We start from the raw sequence: 22,591 nt of genomic DNA on the forward strand, positions 1-22,591 counted from the left end.
ACTTTTAAAGGATAGTTGAGCAGGTTGGACCAAAACCCATTAAGTTTAAAAGAATGAGGGGTTATTTTATTGAAATATGTGAGAACTTGACAGGATGGATGTTTCCTTTGTCCAAGACAATAGAACTAGGGAATCTATTTTAAGACTCAGGGGAGGAATGAGGAGAATTCTTTACTCAGAGGGTCTTCAGCCTATAGAATTCTCTTCACTAGAAAGCTGTGAAGATTGATTCACTGAATTTTTTTTAAGGTGGTGTTAGCTAGATTTTGATATGACAAAAGTCATAGCTTACTCAGGTCAGTCAGGAAAGTGGAGTTGAGATGACAAGATCAGCCTCTGAATGCAGAGTAGGCTTCAAGGGCCAAATGGCCTATTCTTGCTCCTAAGTCCTTATATGGGCAATAGCAAACATAAATTGATCAGAGATGATCTTGGCTGTGGTCATGATCAGACACAAGGTCTGAAAGTAATTTAGCTGAAGTCTATTTGTGTATTTTAAAAATGCAGGAATTAATCAGTCTAACATAGATCCAGTACCCCAGTAGATCACCATGCAATTGCCACACTTTAGGACTCAAAGTCCAGAAAAAAAAAATCAGATTTAAGCAATCAATTTCACAAAAAACAGCTCAAGTTCTTTTTCTTTTAATTTCAAGGATCCATGAAACCCTTGAAATTTGAGAGAAACAATTTGACCACTCTTAATGCCATTCACCTGTTGACTGAGAACAGACAGTTTTACTGCACAGTTTAAGATCTGACAGCAAAATAGTAACTTCTAACTCAATCACAAGTTTACTTCATTGGAACAGGTTCATCGACCAATAATATTACTGTCACATTTTTCTATGTTCTCTGCCTCCATTCAATTTTAGAAAGTCCTTCTTTAGTTTGATCAACAACCTCAGATGAGATTGAGGCTTGGAACAAAGTCTAATATTCTTAGATTGGCAAAATATAAGGAATTTCTCTCTTTTGGAAGAACAGTGAATATATACATTTTCACTGCATTGCAGAAATCTATTTACGTAACACTCTTGAAATGCTGGAATATTTTATTTACAACAGAGGCAAGATCTGTAGGTTGTAGCAGCCAAGTTGTACCTTGATACTGCATACAATGTGATCTTGATTGAGATATACCTAAATATTAGTAGATCTCTCCATCAATAAGTCATGGGATGGATGATTTTACAAGCATAGCAGCTTTACACAGTGTATTACCCAATTGCTAAAGTGTAGATGCCTTGTTAAGGCTTGAGCACAACTACTCCACTATCTTGAAATAATTAATGTGAAGGTCAATTATGAAATTGAAATTAAGCATGATGCAGAAATTTGCTTGGGCCATATTTGATGTACTTATTTTCAAAATATTTTAGCTGTACTGTATTGGAGCTGGATCGAAGAATTTTCTTTCCACTGTTCAGGAATTTAAAATAGAGTTGCACTGGTGTAACCAATCCCTTACCAAATTCAGTTTAAAAGCATAATGTTTGAACTCTTAAGCCCTTCTATTCTAGTGTCTCTAATTAATATTATACCTCCTCCCTTCTGAGTCCTTCCTATGGTTATATTTAGTTTATTTATTTGTGTCACAAGTAGGCTTACATTATCACTGCAATGAAGTTACTGTGAAAATCCCCTAGCCACCAGACTTCAGCGCCTGTTCAGGCTGAGGGGGAATTCAGCACGCCCAATGCACCTAACCAGCACATCTTTCAGTCTGAGAGGAAACCTCCGCAGACAGACAGAATGTGGAGACTCTGCACAGTGACCCAAGCTGGAAACATGGGTTCCTGGTGCTGTGACGCAACAGTGCCAACCACTGTGCCACCCCAAAATTTATATTTCTCTATGTCCTACATTAAAATTGTCCTAGAGAAATATGAATCTGTATTTTTGTTGGGAGACAAAATTTTAAATATGTAAAATCATAATTAAACATGACAATAATACATGCATCGCACCTTCTACTTCACTATTCTTCCCTGCCAACAATAGTGGCAAAATCAGTAGGTTTTGTATCTTTTGAAATGTTTAAAAACCAAAAGTTTAGAGAAAACAATTATTTTACCATTCAATATTACTCAGTCATGAAAACAAAGTGTGAACTGAAATGCACAGAATTACAGTATTAGTGATTTATAATTTGGGGAAAAATGAAAATACTGAAGGGGAGAAAACAATTCTTGCATGACTTTACACCGAAAAGTGAGAGTTGTTCAAAATTGCAAGATGGATAATAGGATATTAAGTATAAAACTGATATATTGAGAGCAACTGGCAATGTTGACTTTTTTTCTTTGTTGATCTATCACAATTGCACATATTATACACATAACATTCATGAAACTGACAAGCAAATAAACACATTTGAGTAGGGAATACATATGGCACTAGCAGACTGCATCAAGCTTCATTAACTCATTGTTTTATGAATCACACTGATATCATTTAAAGTGAACAAACTAAGTCATATTCTTGACATCTTGGACCATTAAAATCACACAAGGCCAGCTAATCAAAATTTTATGAAGTAAATGGAAACATTGCGTAGCAAGTATTAAAGCAAGACTTCAATCACACCCGAAGCCAAATTATGATGGTTTTTGTTGCCTTATAATTTAATAGTCTTCAGCAGAAATCAATCCAGTGGTACTGAAGAATTGGACCTGACCACATCATCTTGACACATTCTGTAAGCAAAAAATCTGTAACTATGTGCAATAAGTTTGCTATTTAAATTTGAGCCACTAATCAGAAATTGAAATTGCGAAAAAAGTGAAATAAATAATTTGAATGAAATTAATGAAGGAGTTAAAGAATAAAAGAAAAAGGTAATGGTTACAACTCACTTTACTTGTGTAGTCTAGTTTGTTTAGGTGCTGTATTGTATCAGAAAATTATATTTCAATAGAACCACCATACTGAGAATAGCAAGAGCTTCATTTACATGACATTAAAATATACAAATCATGGGAACCTTTACAATTATCACAAACATTTATGATTTTTAAAATGAAATGCTGACTGCTTCAGTAGTTTAATCTTAGTAACAGTGCATTTGATTACAGTGCTTTTAACATGCACTACAAAATTTCATAACTTGGACTATGGGCTATTTGTCCATGACATTCTAACATGACATTTAAAATCCTGGATTAGGTAGCATTTTGCAACAAAGTAGAATATATCATTCTAGTAATCTGTAGCACAGCAGCATGTAATGTGTATTGTACAATAACTGCTCCAAAACCTTTATAGAAACCAAAGATACCTTCTTCTTTTTTGATTACATTAATGCAGTCCCTCATTCCTTCGTACTGTGTGTTAATAGGAAGTACTTCAAACCCATGGTCTGTGTTGTCAATGATGGTGCGGGTTCCTTGAATATGAAGGCGGTGAAGTACTGTTTCTAATGGATAAACCAAAACGTCAGCACAAAGATTTGCAACAAAGCTAGCGATAAGTTCAGGGAAGTAAGCATCCAGCACAGTCTGTACAGAATTAGAAGCATCAGCTGGTTGCTGGTGTGGTGTCTTTTTCCGAAGTAGAAAGAGAATAAATTTCTGGATGATGGCACTGATGATATAATGGAGTACTCCATGCAAGACAGTTGGAAGGAATAAAACTTTAAGAGGAAGCAGGCGTTTGCTATGAGGGACACCCATTCCCACCAGTCTGCATATACCTTCCTTCACACAATCTAATATTCCTGGATTGTCTTTTATGATTTCACTCTGGAAATTGAACAGACAATAAGTTAGTTAAAGTTAGAATATATAAACTATATATATTTAAATCATATAAACCAATACCATTAGTTATCTTCTAAATATTTATTTGTAATTCATTATACTTTAATATTTACATTTAGACAAGCAGTGTGAAGAGAGGAAGGGGCAATTTCTAGAACCAACAGTAAATAAAATCACAAAGCAATTTAGAAAGGTTTGTGCTTTCACGCATTAGTTTTTTTATCATTGCATCTTGTTTGGCATGCATACATTTGCAGTGCACGTTAGAAGCACTATAATCAAATGCACTGTTATTAAAACTAAACTACAGAGGCCATACTGAATTTCCTGGAGCACATATTCCAGGAGATGGTCAATCTGCAGTTGGAAGAGTTGGCAAGTGGGTAACCTTCACAAAACAGGAAGAGTACCAGTGCAGGAACCCTCAAAGTATGGCTCAAACTAAGTGCTGAATACTGTAACAACTTGGAGGAATGCAGTTTAGAGCATATGCACAGCACCATGCAGCAAATGACTACATATGGGCGCAGCAAGGTATAGCAATACAGTGGTCAGAGGGAATTTGATAGTAGAGCAAATTGGAATCCATGTCACTGCCAACCTGAGTCCTGCAAGAGCCTCACTGAGCACGTCGAACATTTTTGGAAGGTGGGAAAGGAACAGAATTCATGGTCCATGCACGACAGATAAACTGAAAGGGTCAAGGACACGAAGAGTTTCAGAAGGTAGGGAAAAAAATTAAAGAGTAGAACCTCAAAAAGGTAATAATCTTTAGACTATTTCCACTGTTGTGAACTGGTGCATATAGGAATAGTAGCCTTCAATATATTAATAGAATGGCTGAAGAAATGGTGCCCAAGAGATCACTTCAGATTCCCAACGAATTGGGACCAGAGTGCCAAATCAAAAGATGAGTTTTTGTGAATTTCACTGGACATGCAGAAAGTCGAGGAAAATCAGGGTGTAGAATTAGGCACTCTTCTGAACTCAGCACTAAGTTTAACAACTTCAAGGCCGAACTACCCTGGAAGCATTTTTGAAAGTTAGCATATTAAACTAATTTTGGTTATAAAACTGATCAAACAACCACCTTCAACAGATTTATGACTATAACAATAAACAATCACTGTAACACCACTCCCCAAAGTTTTAACAGTTGACTATTAAGCAAGGCAACTATTCACGTCATTCAATGTTATCAATGAGTTTTGTTAAGACAGAAAATGAAAATGTACCTGCACAGTCTCGATTAAACTAGCTGAATAAAAAGGCAAGGCCACTGCACAAGTCAACCTGCAGGAAGAATTCATTTTTTTAAAAAAACCTAACTAAAATAAAGTTCATGACTATGTTTAGATCCACAAAATCTACCACACATTTCAAATTATCCACTGTGATTTCAAGGGGGAGAGAATTAGAAGATAGTAAGGGAAATATGACAGCTTTAATTATCTATTAAATCCATAGCATCAACAACTTTAAAAAGGGGTATGTATCACTTTTAATGGCCCATAGATAGGTACTGGAAGAACAAAGATTCAAATTTACACTAATGGTAGATTTAAAAGTTCATGCAAACTAACCACATTTGCAAAAAAAAAATGGTGTTTGAGATAGTGCCAGAGCATGGCGATTTCTTGCGAGTTGTCCCTAGCAAACCCCTAAATTCTATCTTTTCCTCTAATTCTCTTCATCTTTTCCTCTAATTTTCTCTTTTACTCTATGCTTTTCTGTATAATGTGCAAGAAACAATACTTTTCATTGTATCCCAATTCATGTGACAATAATAATCAAATCAAAATGAGGAAGAATTGTTGAATTGAGGATTAAGCTCATTTTGTCTATTATTTAACAATTCTTATGTAGGAGTACAGCAAGACAAATAAAATGTATTCCATATCACTGCACAAGGGGAAGATGTTCAGTAATGTGCTACTCTTTGAAATAGCTAAAGATTAAAAAGACTTAAGAGCTTTCATATTATTGATGATCAATCGCCAAGAAACAGCAATGAACAAGGTAAACGAAATACTAAGCTATATATTTAAAACAATACTGTACAAGTCAAGAGGAAGTCATGGCTCAAACAACTTGAACTTGTATCTAATGCTGATGTCCGAGATACAAGGGATACTCTAGCTCTGAGGGCAGTTTAAAATCATGAAATATATTCCTTGTGCTAAAGGATCGTGTTATGGGAGAAAGCTAGCAAACCATAACTTTTAGTTATGGAAGAAAGTGAAATTAATAAGTCATGGGAGATAGTTAATGATTTTCAACTGTCCCTCAACCAGAAGGTTCAGGATCGTGAGTTTCTGCTATGGGCTTTTGTGCTGATTTTCAATCTGCAGATCTTTGGGCACATGGGGGAAGTGGCAGTCAGAATGCAGGATTCTGACTACCACTGCAGGTAGTGGGAATCAGAATGCAGGATTTGCTTGCATTTCTTTCCTTCTCTGCTGCTGCTTTACCTCATTCTCATGGTGTTTGGACCCAAGACATGATGCAGCTTGATAGACAAGTTATTACTTTGTATAACTGGTCATCCAAATAGATATCCAGCCCATTGTGGCTGATTTTGCCCAAATGCTTGTGGAGTTGGTTTTCAAGGACACTAGTATTTACTAGTATAAACTAGTAAATGTCAGATAAACTTGAAATTAATGCTGAGGAGTCAGTGGTCATAGGTGGCACCATCTGTTTTACTCTTGCACACCAGTAACAATGACACGTTACACAACGTCATTGTCCTGAAGTCGAGGAAGAGCTCTTTTTCCTCTCAAAGCCATAGGACAAGTGCATGGAGTCTTGATATGACTAAAAGCTCACCAGTTTTGAAGATTTCAGCTGGAATAGCATCAGGACACAAACATTGTTGTTTTTCACCTATTTGATTCATTGTTGCAACTCCATAACGCAGCACATGATCAGAGCTGAATAGTAGAATAAATAGTGGTTCATAGTGCAAAATTATTGTAACTAGACTAAAAATTAGGAAGACTGGTCATAAAAACCTTAGCCAGACTCAAATTAGTGCAGGTAAATGCTAAGATAACCCACAGCCATCAATGGTTTCAAGAGATAAAATTCTCAAACAAAAGAAATCACATAATTTTGTTGCAACTTACCCTTTCAGTACAAGGTGACCAGCTATTTGTTTTGGACTCCATTTATGGGAAACCTCTCTGCAACACAATAAAACCTTAGAAGGTAATGTTGCGCGGACAAAATATTTAATTACGTAAACCAGAAGAGTGCCATGGTAGAATATAACACACAAAAGTAAAACTTGCAAGCAGTATCTTGTGTAGAGAGGAGTGGTAGCTAATCAGATGTTCAGCTGCTGAAAATGCAATTGTCTTTCCAATAAAAACTCACTACATTGCAATGATTAGTTGAACAGCCCAATCTTTAAGTATAGTTCATGGAATAAAAGTTAAAGGGGCAACATGGATATGAAATTGGCTGACTGATAGGAACTATTAAGTAGTGGTTAATGGATGGCTTTGGGATTTTAGTGCGGAAATGAATCTTTGTATGCAGGATACAACTTAAAAGTTTGTGGATAATACAAATCTTGGAGGCATTGTGAACCATGTGGAAGATGATGTAGAACTTCATGACAGACAATTAGGAATAAGCAGAAAGGTGGCAGATGAAGTTCAATGTGAAGACACGTGAAGTGATTCATTTTGGTAGAAGGAACAAGGTGAAACAACATAAAATAAAGGATACAAATCTAAAAGGGATACACAAACAGAGTGACCTAGATGTGCATATAAATTATGGAAGGTGGTAGGATGGGTTGAAAGAGCAGTTGATAAAGCTTACAGTATCCTGGGCTTCATTAATAGGGACCTACATACAAGAGCAAGGAGGTCATGTTGAACTTCACTAGTTCAGCCTCACCTGGAAGCCTGTGTCATGTTTCAGATACTGCACTTCAGAAATGTGAAGGCACTGGATGCCTTGATTCCAAGTGTGAGGAATTTCAGTTATGAAGAGAGATTGGAGAGGTTAGGATGGTTTACCTTGGAGAAAAAGGGCCAAGAACAGATTTTATAGAGGTATTCAGCATCATGACGTGTCTGGACAGTAAAAGAAGCATGTGTTCCCACCCATGAAAGGATCTAGGATGAGAAGGTACAGATTTAAGCTGTGTCTTTGTTTTAATTTGACGAACTGACATGGATCATTTAACACTCGAGTGTGTGGTGGAGACAGGTTCAATCAAAAGGGATGAGATTATTATTTAAAAAGAACAACATGCAGGGTTATGGGGAGAAGGTGAGAGAAAGTGAATTGCTCATTTAGAAGGTCGGTGCAAACACAATGGGCTCCTTCTGTGCTATAAAATTAGAATGATAGAATCATAGAATCTTTACAGTGCAGAAGGAGGCCATTTGGCCCATTGAGCCTGCACTGTCAACAATCTCACCTGTCTCTAAGCCTGTAACACCACATATTTACCCTGCTAGTCCCCCTGTCACTAATGGGCAATTTAATATGGCCAATCAACCTAGCCCACAAATCTTTGGACTGTGGGAAGAAACTGGAAGAAATCCACGCAGACATGGGGAGAACGTGCAAACTCCACACAGGCAGTGACCCGAGGCTGGAATTGAAACCAAGTCCCTGGTGCTGTAGGGCAACAATGCTAACCACACTGCTGCCCTCTATAGTGGAAAATTAATGAAGGATATAATTAACATTGCATTGATTTGCCACTTGGGCACACAAAAAGAAAACAATTTCCCCATACATATCCCAGCACCATGTTTTCCAATAAAATTTACTCCCTATATGCATATTAAATTTTGAAGTAATCCATGATTCTGTAGAAATAGAAGCAGTTTTCTGGAAGCACACCTGGATAGGGCCTACCTGGGAAGTGGTGTGAATTCGCTGATGATGCCTTCAGTACCCAGTGCTATTCCTTGAACAATAAACGTGCTTCCCATCCCTTTCCACAATCCTTTTAGGCCCTGCAAGTGTGAAACAGAAAAAGACATAATTGCATTTCCTAAGTATTTACATTATTAATCTTATTAACATTATAAATAAGGTTGTAAAAAAGGATATTAATCAAAAGCTCTAAGGGAAATTTTTTTTTTTAAACAAATGATAAATATTTTAGTACATTTCCCAAAACTTACTATTTTCTAGTGTGCTGCCTGGCTTTCATCACTCAGTGGGGTACAAGGGAACAAGAGTGAGAAAGAGGAAGACTTACAAACTGAAGTTGGTGCGGAAACAATCCAAGTCTTCAAGATTCCTAATTATTTTGAAACCAGATCATGGTCTCCTACTTTCAAACTCTGCTTCAATGTGCATTGCACCCAGGATTTGTAACTCTGTTCTCTCCCCACACGAAAAAGATTTATGAAAAACATAAGTTGCAGAATACAATTTAAAATCAGTGGCGGGGAATTGAATAAAGCAAAGATTATGGAAACAAAACTAAGTAACATAAAAGGGTGACCAGGTGGTTAGCATTGCTGTCTCTCAGTGCCAAGGACTTGGGTTCAACTCTGTGCAAGCTCCACAGGCATTTCCCCATGTCTTCGTGGGTTTCCTCCCACATTCTAAAGATGCACAGATTAGGTGGATTGACCATGTTATGTTGGTCCTTGTGGGTCCAATAATGCATTGATTAGGTAGATTAGCCAGGGTAAATGTGCCCGGTTAAGAAAATACAGTGGAGGGGAGGACCGGTGGACTAGCCTTGGTAAATGCACAGGGTTACAGAGACAGGGTGGAGGGGAGGGCCAGATAGGATGTTTCTTTGAGAGTCGGTGCAGACTTGATGGAATGAATGGCCTCATCCTGCACTTTAAGGATTCTATGGTTCTATGGAATCTGTAAATCTTTTAAATATATATAAGGATAGTTGAGATGATGGCACTAATTAGCAACAAAAATGGAAATCTTCTTGTGAAGGGAAAGGGCATGACTTGGTTATTGCACCTGTCTCCATAGCAAAATAAATTTAATGTCAGAGTAAAGGAGAGGGGATAGCATAGAAAAAGATAAGAAGGTGCTGAATAGATTGGAATGACTCAAAGTTAACTGTTCCAGATGGAATACATGCTAAGATGGAGATGAAAGAAATTGCGTCTATGACTTTCAGTACTCCTTGAATATTGTGGTGGTGCCAGAAGACTGGAGGGTTGCAAATGTTACACCACTGTTCAAATCAGGAGAGAGAAATAAATACGGTCAAGCAGGTGGTCTAAAAAACAGTGGTGGGAAACTACCAGAACACCATTGTCAAAGAAAGAAATCAGGAAAAAAATAACTCGCATGTAGAAATATGAGTAACTCAGCATGGACTGGTTACCCAAATTATTCATGACTAATCAGATTGCTTTTTATGATGGAGTAACAGAGCTTGCTAATGACAGCAATGAAGTATATATGAATTTTCAAAAGGCATTTGATAACGTACCAGATAATAGACAGAGTCTTCCCTGTTCAATAGGAATCAATATTAGGACCATTGCTTGTAAACTATATCTTTAGCAAAGATGGGAACAAATTTTTGAAATGTGTGCCACAGAACTTTTTTGATCAGTATATGTCAGCCCAATGAAGAAGGCAGTGATACTAGATCTAGTTCTGGAAAATGAGGTTAAGTGGAGCATGTTGCAATGGGAGAGCATTTTGGGAAACTGGGCTAACTTCAGTGAGTTGAAAAGCAATCTGGCCCAAGCGAATTTGAGTAAAAGATTGTTAGGCAAAGTGAGAATTGAACAATGAGAAATATTTCGGATACAGAGTAATCATATTCCTGTGAGAGGGAAACAGGTACCAAAGCTCCACAGGTGAATAAAGATAGAAGTTCAAATGAAACAGAAAAATGGAAGTTTAGGACTATTTTAATATAGGAGAGAACAAAGCTTAATACGAAAGTACAGAGGAGATCTAAAAAAGGAAAAGAAGGGAAGTATAAGAAAGATGAGCAGATATCAATGAAAATCCAAAATTATTTCATAAGTACAAATAGTAAAAAGTAGTCATTAAAAAATGATGGATCTGATTAGGGACCAAAAAGATATCACACAGGCAGGCAGTCAACGTAGCAATAACAAATAAACTAACAGTGATATTAGATACAATAAAAGATCAAGCAGTAGTATCATCCAGTCCAAATGGGATGCATTTGGTTAGTGAGTTAAGTAAAGGATGGAAATTTTGAAGATTCTGGCCAGAACATCTCATTCACCACCATCACCATTGCTGGATATGACCCACCTCTAGGTAGCCCCTAGAACAGATGGCAGGGGGGGCCTTGAATTATGCTGAGCCAATTGAGGGATAGCAAGGTTAAAAGCTACATAACCTCTGAAAATATCTAAACTTTTGTACAAACTCTGGAAGCAAATTTAATTAACCAGAAATACAAATTAGATAGAAAAAGTTGAGGCATTTTGAAAATAAGTCTTTTTGACATTTCAATGAAAGCTGCAACAAGTGTTAAGAATTTGGTTTATGAGAGAAACCAGAAAAAAAGCAGCCAAATGCAAGACTGCATGTCAATTTGAGTGGGAGAGGGTCACGTGCAAAAAAACAAATTGCATTTTTAACTAATACAAGGCAACTGTGAAGACCTACCTGAGTTTTGCTGAAATGGTACATGATATTGACAACAGTGAAAGGAGTAAGATGATAATTTTTTGCGTGATAATTGACCTGGAATAAAAAAAGTTAAAAACAATCAAGCATTTTAATATCACTAAAACCCAAGACACCCATCTGAATCTTAAAAATTGCACAAATGCACACCTCTACATTCTCAAAATTAGCTGGCATTCTGTTGTTAGTTTGCCAACACTTTCTCATTATAAACTCGTATGCCCCCATTTATAATGAAAATCTCCCAAATAAAAGTCCCAATCTTATACTGATACAACTTGGCCACAAGATGATTTTACTCTCTCAAAAAAAAATCAAATTACTTTCAAAGTGTTGACCTGCCATTTTTCTTTGCAGGAATTTAAATTTCCCATTTTGAAAATAAGGGTTTTAATTAAAAAAAAAGTTTCGCAATAATGACTAATTCTGATTTGATTTGTGCCTTTTAATGATGTTTAAACTTGAAAGCCTCAGCTTTTCTGAAGAACCTGGGATATCTTTTAGCATATTTGCTCAAGAGTAAAGATAGATTGCTGAATCATACAATCATATGAATTAGGAGCAGGCCACTCAATCCCTTGAGCCTGCTCTGCCATTAAATAATGCCATGACTAATCTGATTGTAACTTCAACCCAACATTCTTGCTTATTTCCAATAACGTTTCACCCCTTAGAACATAGAAAACTACAGCACAAACAAGCCCTTCGGCCCACAAGTTGCGCTGATCATACCTCTACCTACTGGGCCTACCTATAACCCTCAATCCCATTAAATCCCATGTACTCATCCAGAAGTCTCTTAAAAGACCCCGACGGGTTCACCTCTACCACCACCGATGGCAGCCGATTCCACTCACCTACCACCCTCTGTGAAAAACTTACCCCTGACATCTCCTCTGCACCTAGTCCCCAGCACCTTAAACCTGTGTCCTCTCACAGCGACCATTTCAGCCCTTGTTTATCAAAAATGGCTAATCCATCTAACCTACAGCTTTGGCACACTAAGAGGTAATTTATCAAGACTAATCCACCTAACTTGTCCATCTTTGGACTGTGGGAGGAAACCAGAGCACCCGGAAGAAACTCACGCTGACGTGGGGAGAATGTACGAACTCCACACAGTGACCCAAGGCCAGAATTGAAGTGGCCTCTGCTCACCCAGGTCCCTGTGCTAACCACTGTGCCACCCACATGGCAGATGAAATGGGAAGTAATATATCTGATAAGGGATTAACAAATGCATGAAATAAATTGTACAATTTTAAAGAGCACAAGAGCCAAGATACCTTGCATGTATAGAGTGGTTGTCAGCCATGGTTCAGCTGATGGTACTCATGCTATGAGTCACAAGCCTATGAATTTGGTATCACTCCAGGATTTGGGCAAACACCAATACTGATACTTCATTCCAAAACAGTAGTGAGGGATTCCTGCACTGTCAAATGACAGTTGGACGATGACCTGTTACACCATCCGTCCTCTCCAGTAAACAAAAAATATTCCATGGTACTATTTTAAAGATGATGACTGCATTCAAAAAGTGTCACTCAAAATTGCTTGGCCCAAGTGGGACAAATACCTATCTCTTAATTAACATAAAAATAGATAACATGGTCATTATCACAGAGCTGTGCACAAACTTGCTGCTGTTCGCCTGCATGACTAAGGCTAAGTAACTACATTTCAAAAGTACTTAATTGGCTGTAAAGCGCTTTGTGACATCCTGCGGTTGTGAAAGGCACCCTATAAATGCCAATGAAAACAAAAAGTTGTAAAAACTCAGCATGTCTTGCACTATCTATGGGGGCAGGAACAGAGTTAATGTTGCAAGTCCAATAAGACTTTTCTTCCGAAGTCTTTTTCTCTTTGAAGCTGGCAAGAGACATCAAGAAATCAATTAAATAAGGATGAGATCCTTAGCTTTATTGACATAGGGGTATAATGAGGTTAAGTGGGTGGGCAAAAACTTTGCAGATGGAATATAATGTCGGAAAATGTGAAGCCATGCATTTTGGGAGGAAGAATAATGAGCTGAGTATTTAAATGGGAAACTGGGGACCTTGAGCATAAATCACAAAAAGCTAGCATTCAAGTTCAGCAGGTAATTGAGAAGGCAAATGGAATGTTGGCCTTTATTTCGAAGAATAGAGAAATCATGCTAAACCCATAAAAGCATTATTAGATCACACCTGCTATACAGTGAACAGTTTTGGTCCACTTACTTAAGGAAAGATATATGGACATTGCAAGCAGTCTAGAGGAGGTTCACTAGTCTATTCTGGGTATGGAGGGGCTTTTTTTTTAAAAAAATGAGAAGAGGAGCAGTAGTTTGGTCCTGTACTCACTGGAGTTTAGAAGAATGAGAGGCGACCTTACTGAGGCATATAGAATTCTCAAAGAGTTAACAAGTTAGATGCTGAAAGGTTGTTTCCCCTTGTGGCAGAGTCTACAATAGAGGGCACAGTCTCAAAAGTAAAAACGTCGCCCATTTAAGAAAGAGATGAAGACCCAAGAGAGTAGTGAATCTGTGCAATTCTTTACTGCAGAGAACTGTACAGGCTGAGTCATTAAGTATTTTCAAGGCTGAAATAGACAGATCTTTATTCAGTAATGAAATCGAGAGTAATGGGGCTAAGGCGGGAAAGTGGAGTTGAGGATGGTCATATCAGATCAGTCATGATCTCATTGAATGATAGGGCAGACTTGATGGGCTGAATGGTTTGCTTCTGCTCCTATGTCTTATGGTCTTATGAGAAGTGCCCAAAAGCAAAGAAATTACGTTAAACTTTTAAAGAACACTGTTTAATCCTCAGCTGGAATATTGGGCAGCATTTTTGTTTTGAGGATGGGACCCAAACAATGGAACCACTTTCAGGTCCAAACTCAGATCATGTTGACACCTGACAGCCTACATGATTTTTAGATATCTGACCAATCTGTGGCCTGGGTGCCTGCTTGCCCCCCCAAACAGAGAGAGCTCCCAAAGTTTGGCCATCCCACCATCAAAGGTGGGAGCTGTTGATGTGACCCTAGCTGTGGTCATCCAACAAATGCAGCCATGGGTTTGGGAAGGGATAAAAATTCCTTTGTAGTGCTAGTTTTGCCTGGTCTGCTGTGGGCAGACTGCCATCATCTATTAGGCTGGAATCCATCCATCCAAGTCTCCCAAACACCATCTCACTAACATCTATCCATTTTTAAAATGGCCTGAAGGTGGGGAACATGCCAGCAAACCAGCACACTGCTCTTAGAAGTTAATTTTTTTTTAAAATTAGAACAGGTTGTTGGGATCTGGAATGCATTTCCTGAAAAGTGGCAGTTTCAATTGCAGTTTTTGAAAGAGAATTGGATATAAAGTTGATGTGAAAATATTTACAATGCCATGGGAAAAGAGCAAGAGAAGGATTAATTGGGTAGCTCAGCCAGTGAGCCAGCATAGACATGGCCAAGTGGTCTCCATTTGTTCCATATCATTCCAAATAATTTAATTTCATTACCTTCATCACAACAATATATAATACATAATCTCACCACTGATTCCCATATGGACCTTAGCCTGCTTCATTTTGGAGAGCCTCAGTATTAAAAAAGTGTCTCAAGAAATTTTAAGGTTTAAGCACTAAAAGTATTTACAAAGAGAGTCTGGAAGAAGTTCATATAACTCAAAAAAGCAGTTGGATTATTTTGATTTTGTAACAAATTGCTTTTATGTGCTGCTTTTAATGTAAAAAGGCAGCCCAAGGCACTTCACAAGTTTTCAATCTATAAATCACTGAGGCATTTTGATAGGTGATAGAAAAAAGAATTTTTCCAATTGTCTGCACTCCTGCTTTGCTGATGTCAAAGTGCAGAAAGATTTCAGGCAACGAAAATCCACTAGTACTTTGCCAAAGTGACCTTTCTTTAATTAAAAATTTAGATAACAGATTGATGCCAATTATGATATGCATCCTGAAGAATCAGTTGAAGCAATCAGCTATGGGACACGTTAATTTGTTTATATTTCCCGAGTCCACAAAGGGAGGGTTTTGATATTTGTACTCCTATTGTTAATTTGGTTACTGTCATCTAATTTAGCATGAGCTGGGAGTTAAACCTAGAAATTTATGGTCTTGAGGATTCAGTGCCATCCTGGATGGTGTCCTTAAGATTCTACGGTTGGTAGATGTATAGATCTCTCCAAACAATATAGTCAAATACATCAGAAATCTGATGATATACTTTGAACAATTTTGCAATACTATAGTGACTGCCACATAGCAACTGTATAAAGAATGACCAAAAACTTCTTGTTAAGTAGGGGGCCTTAAGCAGGTCCTCAAAACTCACTGCACCAAGCGCCTTGGTATAAAAGCCGTTTTGTACGTTAAAATAATTGTACACTACTTGAATACAAGGCCTTATATCTAATTTTTATCCTCGCAGTCTCCAAGTACAACAAGTCCTCCCGCCCCATTATTTCATACCTGACATTGACGGCGAAAAACAATACAGGGATGAGCCAAAACATTTTCTGTGAAGAGACTTTAAATGAAAAAGTAGAATTAGACAAAAATCCTGAGCACACAAAAGATTTCAATCATGTTCCAACGGACTTGTCCAAACAAAAACTAAGAAACATAGGCAAAGAATCATACAGTGCAGCAGAGATACTTCAGCCCACTGAGTCTGCACCGACACGCGAGAACCACCTACTCCCATTGCCTTGATTATTAATTTATGAATCATTTATCAACGATCTAAATGATGTAACACAGGACTGTTATAATTTCCTCACTTGAAAACTAATCATCCCAAATTAGGTGTTTAATGAAGGATCATTAACTATGGCCCTATTGCTCATATTATTTTTCTCTGAAATGATACAAGGTTAATTTAAACTTAATATGGTGCTACATTTTTATTTTTTCAGTCAGATCATTTTAGTTTTATGCATTTGGTAGAGAACACCAGAATATTTTAAAGGTATTTTTCCTCTTCCAGTCAGAGACTTTTAAAGAATCAACTTTCCCTTGTATAGCTCTTATCAAGACACTGACATCAAGCAGAAAATATAATATTTATTAGTATTTTTTAAAAAGATATAAACTTGCTTAATTATTTTAAATGAAGCATCATGTTTGGTTCAAAGCAACAGCCCCAAATGTCAGCTCACGTCAGCAAGAAATGTGAACAAAAGCATAAATACTGTACCTTGCAAGACCAACACCAAACCCTGCAAATCTATTTAACTGATCTGTAACAAAATAAAAACAGGAGAAAATGTTACACAATTGATTTTTCAAACTACATGCAGCATCTATTAATTATATTTACCAACTGCTTCTCTATCTTCATTCATAAAGAATGGCCAAGAACTTCTAGTTAAGTAGGGGACCTTAAGCAGGTCCTCAAAACTCACTGCACCAAGTGCCTTGGTATAAAAACCATTTCGTACATTAAAATAATTGTACACTACTCAAATATAAGGCTTTATATCTAATTTTTATCCTTGCAGTCTTTGTTCTGGCATGAAAGCATCAAATAAGTGTTTTGTAATGTGATAATGCTAATCTGAAGTCAACTATATAACTTCAAAATCCAGGAAACGTTCACAATTGCATCAATACTGATTCAGTATCAAACCATTTTATTGATGTTCCATCCTGCTCGAGTTCACACTATTCTCATGTCGTCACCATGCATTCAGCTTATATGATAAAATATCTCAGTTACTATTCAATTTTTCTTTTAAGGTGCATTTTAAACACCTTGACCTTCCATGCACATGAAATTTAATTAATGCAAGCAGATACTGATGGTGCAAATACATCAGAAATTCTTGCATAGAAGCTGCATTTGACAAAAATACAGATACCAGCTTAAGTACATAAGCTATTTGCCCTGTAAGGGCAAAGAGATAAACATATGGAAAGGGATTAACTCTGTTCTTTTTATTAAAATGAACCCGAATATAGCTCGCTGCCATCTAAATCCTCCACCTATTACCACTTACTACTGCCATTTAGTTTATTACCCCTTGCATGATTGTCTAGTTTCCCCTTAAATGGAAACCTAATCTTCTCTTCAACCACTCCATGATAGTGAATTCCACATTCTTACCATTCTTTTGGTGCAGAAGAGTTTTCTGAATTCCCTTTGATTTATTAGTGGCTATCTTCTGCTGATGGCCTCTAGTTATGCACTTCCCCACAATAGGAAATATTCGCTCTGCACATATTCGATCAAAACCTTTCAGTTTCAAAAGCTTCAGAGGTCACTTTTTATTCAAGAGAAAAGAGACCCAGATAGTCAATCCCTTCCTGATTTGTATCCTCACACATTTCTTATCCTTGTAAATCATTTCTACACCCCTACCAGTGGCTTTATATTCTTTTTTATAATATGGCAACCAGAATTGCACACGGTACTACAAGCATGCTCTAAATAAGTTTCAGGATTTAGAATAACTTCCTTACTTTTCAATTGCATCCCTCTAAAAGTTAAACCTTATATATGGTTTGCTTTTCGTTTTGATCTTGCTAACCTGTGACAAATCTTTTAATGATTGGTGTACTTGTACCACAGTATCCCTTTGTTCCTCTCCCTTTTCCAGACTTGCATCTTCTAAGCAATAATTTTCCACCTACTCTTCCCACCAAAATCTACTATTTCACATTTAACAGTGTTGAACTCCATTTGCTAATTATATGCCCATTGTGCAAGTTTATTAATATCCTCCTGTAATTTGTTGCAGACTGACTGGATTGGTGGCATGGAATCAATTGGCTTAATGGTAATTTTCTGTGCGGTAAATGACTCACCACCTGCACCCACCACTACCACCCCCCCACAAATCGGTGCCATCTACAAAGTTAAAGATTGGTTTGGACTTTGGAATCGCAAATACAATGTAGACTGTAAATATCCTCACAGCTATAAAATAAATTGATTTTACAAGAACTGGAAATAACGACCAAATGCCAGGAGCATAGTAGTGATATCAGAAAAAAAACTGAAAAATATAAAAATATACTGTGATATTGAGACATTTAACAGGGGAAGATTATCTACAGTATCTTTTAACATTACAAAATGAATAATAAAGAATCAACTAAAGGCATAATGATGTCAGATCTACTGTGCATAGTGCAAATAATTGAACAGGTGCAGGGTAACTATTTGAGAATAACGTGATCAGAATTTACGAGACCAAGATTAGATTGTAAACACAACACAATGGCCCATACGTTCCAAGCTTCCGGAACTCATAACTGGGAGTGGATACCACAAACAGATCCCGGGCAACACCAACATTCCTCTCCCCAAAGACTCCAGGTACGGATTGCTCAGCAAGTTCAAACTTCCATTGAGCAATTGCTCAGCAATTGGAACCAAAAGTGTAATTTAAATTAAAACTCTGGACGGTTCCAACTGTCTTAATAGTTACCCAGGAAATGTTAGAAGAATGAAAACCACTTCTAACGGGCTCCTATCGCCACACTAACCAGACCCCCTTCCATTCGACTCCCATGAACATCTCACCATTGATCACCTGCCTCCCCATCCACAGATCACTCGACCACCCTAAGCTCCCCCAGACAGATAAACCCAAAGAAAATTCAACTGGAGTTGGAAGATCGAGCGACAAAGGAGCAGCTGGATTTACAGATAAATAATTTGGAGCAGAGTGGCAATTCAATTCTGATGCCCGATATGTTAATAAAAACACCTGCACAACAACAACTGCTTGTAATTATTTAGTAATATAGTAAAGCAGACATTTATCAAGTAACTATTTGATTCTCAAATAGTAACCCTGCACCACATAAGGAGCTATGAGGGCCAATGACCAAAACCTTTGTCAAAAATGTACATTTCAAGGAGAATCTAAAAGGAGGAAAGAGAAAGTAGAGGCAAAACTACCTTAGGAAGGAAGAAGGAACTTTTTCAAAGACATTAAGATTAAAATCAGAGGTGTTGAACTTGCATGCCAGCCTTTTGTGATTTATGCAATATGACACCCAAATCCCTCTGTGCTCCAGTTTTCTGCAGTCTTTCTTTATTCAAATATTTAGTTCCTTTACTCTTCCTGCTGAAGTGCGAAACTTCACATTTTCCTACATATTCCATTTGCCAAACTTTTGCCTCAGCTAACCTGTTTATATTCCTCTGTAAACTCCATCCCATCCTCATCACTGAGCTTCCCACGTACTTTTGTATCATTCACAAAGAGCACATTCACTTCCCTCATGCAAGTCATTTATACTGTAAATAATTGTGGCCCTAGTATGGATCCCTGTGGCACTCCCATTGGTTACAGGTAGCCACCCTGAAGATGCACCTCTTATTCCAACTCTATCAGTTACCTAATCCTCCATCCATGTTGATATACCACCCTCAACATCATGGTGTCTTATCTTATTAAGCAGCTTTCTGTGCAGTATCTTACTGAACATTTTTTAGAAATCTAAGTATATCACTTCTACTGGTTCCCCTTTGTCTGTACTGCTCGTTATCAGCTCAAAGAATAAAATTCCCAGGCATGATTTCCCCTTCATGAAGCTATGCTATTACATTCTTTTACAATGGCCCCTTACATTTTCCCAATGATTAAGTGTATTTATTAGTGCCACAAGTAGTCTTACATCAATACTGCAGTTAAGAACAAAGAACATTACAGCACAAAAAAAAGCTCTTCAGCCCTCCAAGCCTGTACCAACCATGCTGCCTGACTGAACTAAAACCCCCTACCCTTCCGGGGACCATATCCCTCTATTCGCATCCTATTCATGTATTTCTCCAGACACCCCTTAAAACTCACGATCGTATCTGCTTCCACTACCTCACTTGGCAGCAAGTTCCAGACACCCACTGCCCTAAAATAATTTGCCTCGTACATCTCCTTTAAACCTTGTCCCACGCACCTTAAACCTATGCCCCTTTGTAATTGACTCTTCCACCCTGGGAAAAAGCTTCTGACTAGCCACTCTGTCCATGCCCCTCATAATCTTGTAGACTTCTATCAGGTCACCCTTCAACCTCCATTGCTCCAGTGAGAACAAACCAAGTTTCTTCAACTTTTCCATATAACTAATACCCTCCATACCAGGCAACATTCTGGTAAATCTTTTCTGTACTCCCTCCAAAGCTTCCACATCTTTCTGGTACCATGGCAACCAGAATTGAACGCAATATTCCAAGTGCAGCCTAACTAAGATTCTATAAAGCTGTAACATGATTTGCCAATTTTTAAACTCAATAGCCTGGCTGATGAAGGCAAGCATGCCGTATGCCTTCTTGACTACCTCCTCCACCTGTGTTGCCACTTTCAGTGACCTGTGTACCTGCACACCCAGATCCCTCTGCTTATCAATACTCTTGAGGATTCTGCCATTTACTGTATATTTCCTATCGGTATTAGACCTTCCAAAATACATTACTTCATATTTGTCCAGATTAAATTCCATCTGCCATCTCTCCGCCCAAGCCTTCAACTGATCTATATCCTGGTGTAACCTCTGATGGTCCTCATCGCTATCCACAAATCCAGCAGCCATTGTGTTGTCCGCAAACTTGCTAATCAAGCCAGTTACATTTTCCTCCAAATAATTTATATATCACAAAATAGCAAAGGTCCCAGCACTGATCCCTGAGGAACGCCATTTGTCACAGCCCTCCATTCAAAAACACTTTTCCACTGCTACTCTCAGTCTTCCATGACCAAACCAGTTCTGTATCCACCTTGCCAGCTCACCTCTGATCCCATGCGACTTCACCTTCTGCACCAGTCTGCCTTGAGGTAACATGTCAAAGACCTTACTGAAGTCCATGTAGATAACATCCACTTATCGACCCTCATCAATCATCTTTGTCACTTCCTCAAAAAACTCAATTAAATTAGTGAGGCATGACCTCCCCTTCACAAAACTAAGTTACTGTGCAAATTGCCTGGTTGCCAAACTCTGGAGCCTATTTGGTTACACCGAGGGAGAAATTTGCATGGCCAATGCACCTAACCAGCATGTCTTTCAGACTGGGGTAGGAAATCGGAGCATCCAGAGGAAACCCACACAGACAAGGGGAGAACTTGCAGACGCCGCAAAGGTAGTGACTTAAGCCGGGAACTGAACTGGGTCCCTGACGCAGTGAGGCAGCAGTGCTAACCACTCTGCGAACGTGAAGTTAAGCTAACTGGTTGATAGTTTCCTGTTTTTCATCTCCCACCTTTTTGAAATAAAATGTTACATTGGCAGTTTATTAATCTTCTGGGACTTTTCTTGGAAGACTGCTACCAGTGCAGCCACTATCTCTGTAGCTACTTCCTTTAATATACTGAGATGCAATCCATCAGGTCCAAGGGGCTTATCAGCCTTCATAGTACTTTCTTTTTCTAGTGATTGTTGTGGCATTTATTTCTTACTATTTTTTTCTCTAGCAATTGTTATTGTATTTATTTCCATCCCCTTCTAACTCTTGATTATTTAGTATTTTTGGAATGTTAATAACCTTCCAGCATCAAGACTGACGCAAAGTATTTCAGCCCTCTGCCATTTCCTAATCCCTCATAATTTCCCCAGTCTCATTCTCCAAGGGGCTTATGCTCACTTTGGTCTCTCTTCATTTTTATACATTCGAAAAAGTTCTTGCTGTCTAGTTTATCTACTCCCTCTTCATTTTCTTGTCATCTTTTGTTGTTTTTAAAATGTTTCCAATCCCCTGGCTTACCACTAATCTTTGCCACATTGTATGGTTTTGTTTTAGTTTAATACAATCCTTATTTTCCGTGGTTAACCATGGTTGATTTATCTTCCGTTAGAATCTTTCTTCATCGGAATATATAGGGTGGCACACTGGCACAGTTCAGCAGTACTGCACCTCTGTGCCAGGGACCAGGTTCAATTCCAGCCTCAATTCACTGTCTATGTGGAATTTGCACATTCCCTGTATCCGTATGGGTTTTCCCCAGGTGCTCGTTTCCTCCCAAAGGTGTGCCAATTAGGTTGATTGTCTATGCTAAATTGCCCCTCAGTGTCAGGGGGACTAGCAGGAGAAATACGTGGGGTTAAGGGGATAGGGTCCAGTGAACTTGATGGGTCTAAAAAGGATTTTACAGTTCTATATGTTGCAAATCATGAACTACTTTCAGAAACGTCTGCTATTGCTGATCAACTGTCTTTCTTGCTAAACTATCTTTCCAGTCCACTTCAGCCAAA

At 38.0% G+C, this 22,591-nt stretch overlaps 1 protein-coding gene across 1 annotated transcript in view; it reads right to left on the bottom strand.

The window, feature by feature from the left end:
• Nucleotides 1–629: 629 nt before the first annotated feature.
• slc25a46 (solute carrier family 25 member 46) overlaps nucleotides 630–22,591 on the bottom strand; it is a 29,536-nt gene continuing 7,574 nt past the window's right edge. Inside the window, exons 2-8 of the mRNA XM_080189030.1 lie at nucleotides 16,590–16,632; nucleotides 15,863–15,920; nucleotides 11,376–11,453; nucleotides 8,646–8,746; nucleotides 6,890–6,946; nucleotides 4,997–5,054; nucleotides 630–3,743 (exon numbers count right to left, since the gene is read on the bottom strand). Coding sequence (XP_080045156.1) covers nucleotides 3,165–3,743; nucleotides 4,997–5,054; nucleotides 6,890–6,946; nucleotides 8,646–8,746; nucleotides 11,376–11,453; nucleotides 15,863–15,920; nucleotides 16,590–16,632 — 974 coding nt within the window. The 3' untranslated portion in view covers nucleotides 630–3,164. The remainder of the gene's footprint in view (nucleotides 3,744–4,996; nucleotides 5,055–6,889; nucleotides 6,947–8,645; nucleotides 8,747–11,375; nucleotides 11,454–15,862; nucleotides 15,921–16,589; nucleotides 16,633–22,591) is intronic.

The sequence above is a fragment of the Carcharhinus amblyrhynchos genome, chromosome 5 (genome assembly GCF_965287045.1).
Source record: "Carcharhinus amblyrhynchos chromosome 5, sCarAmb.v2.hapA, whole genome shotgun sequence".
Classification (NCBI taxonomy): Eukaryota; Metazoa; Chordata; class Chondrichthyes; order Carcharhiniformes; family Carcharhinidae; genus Carcharhinus; species Carcharhinus amblyrhynchos.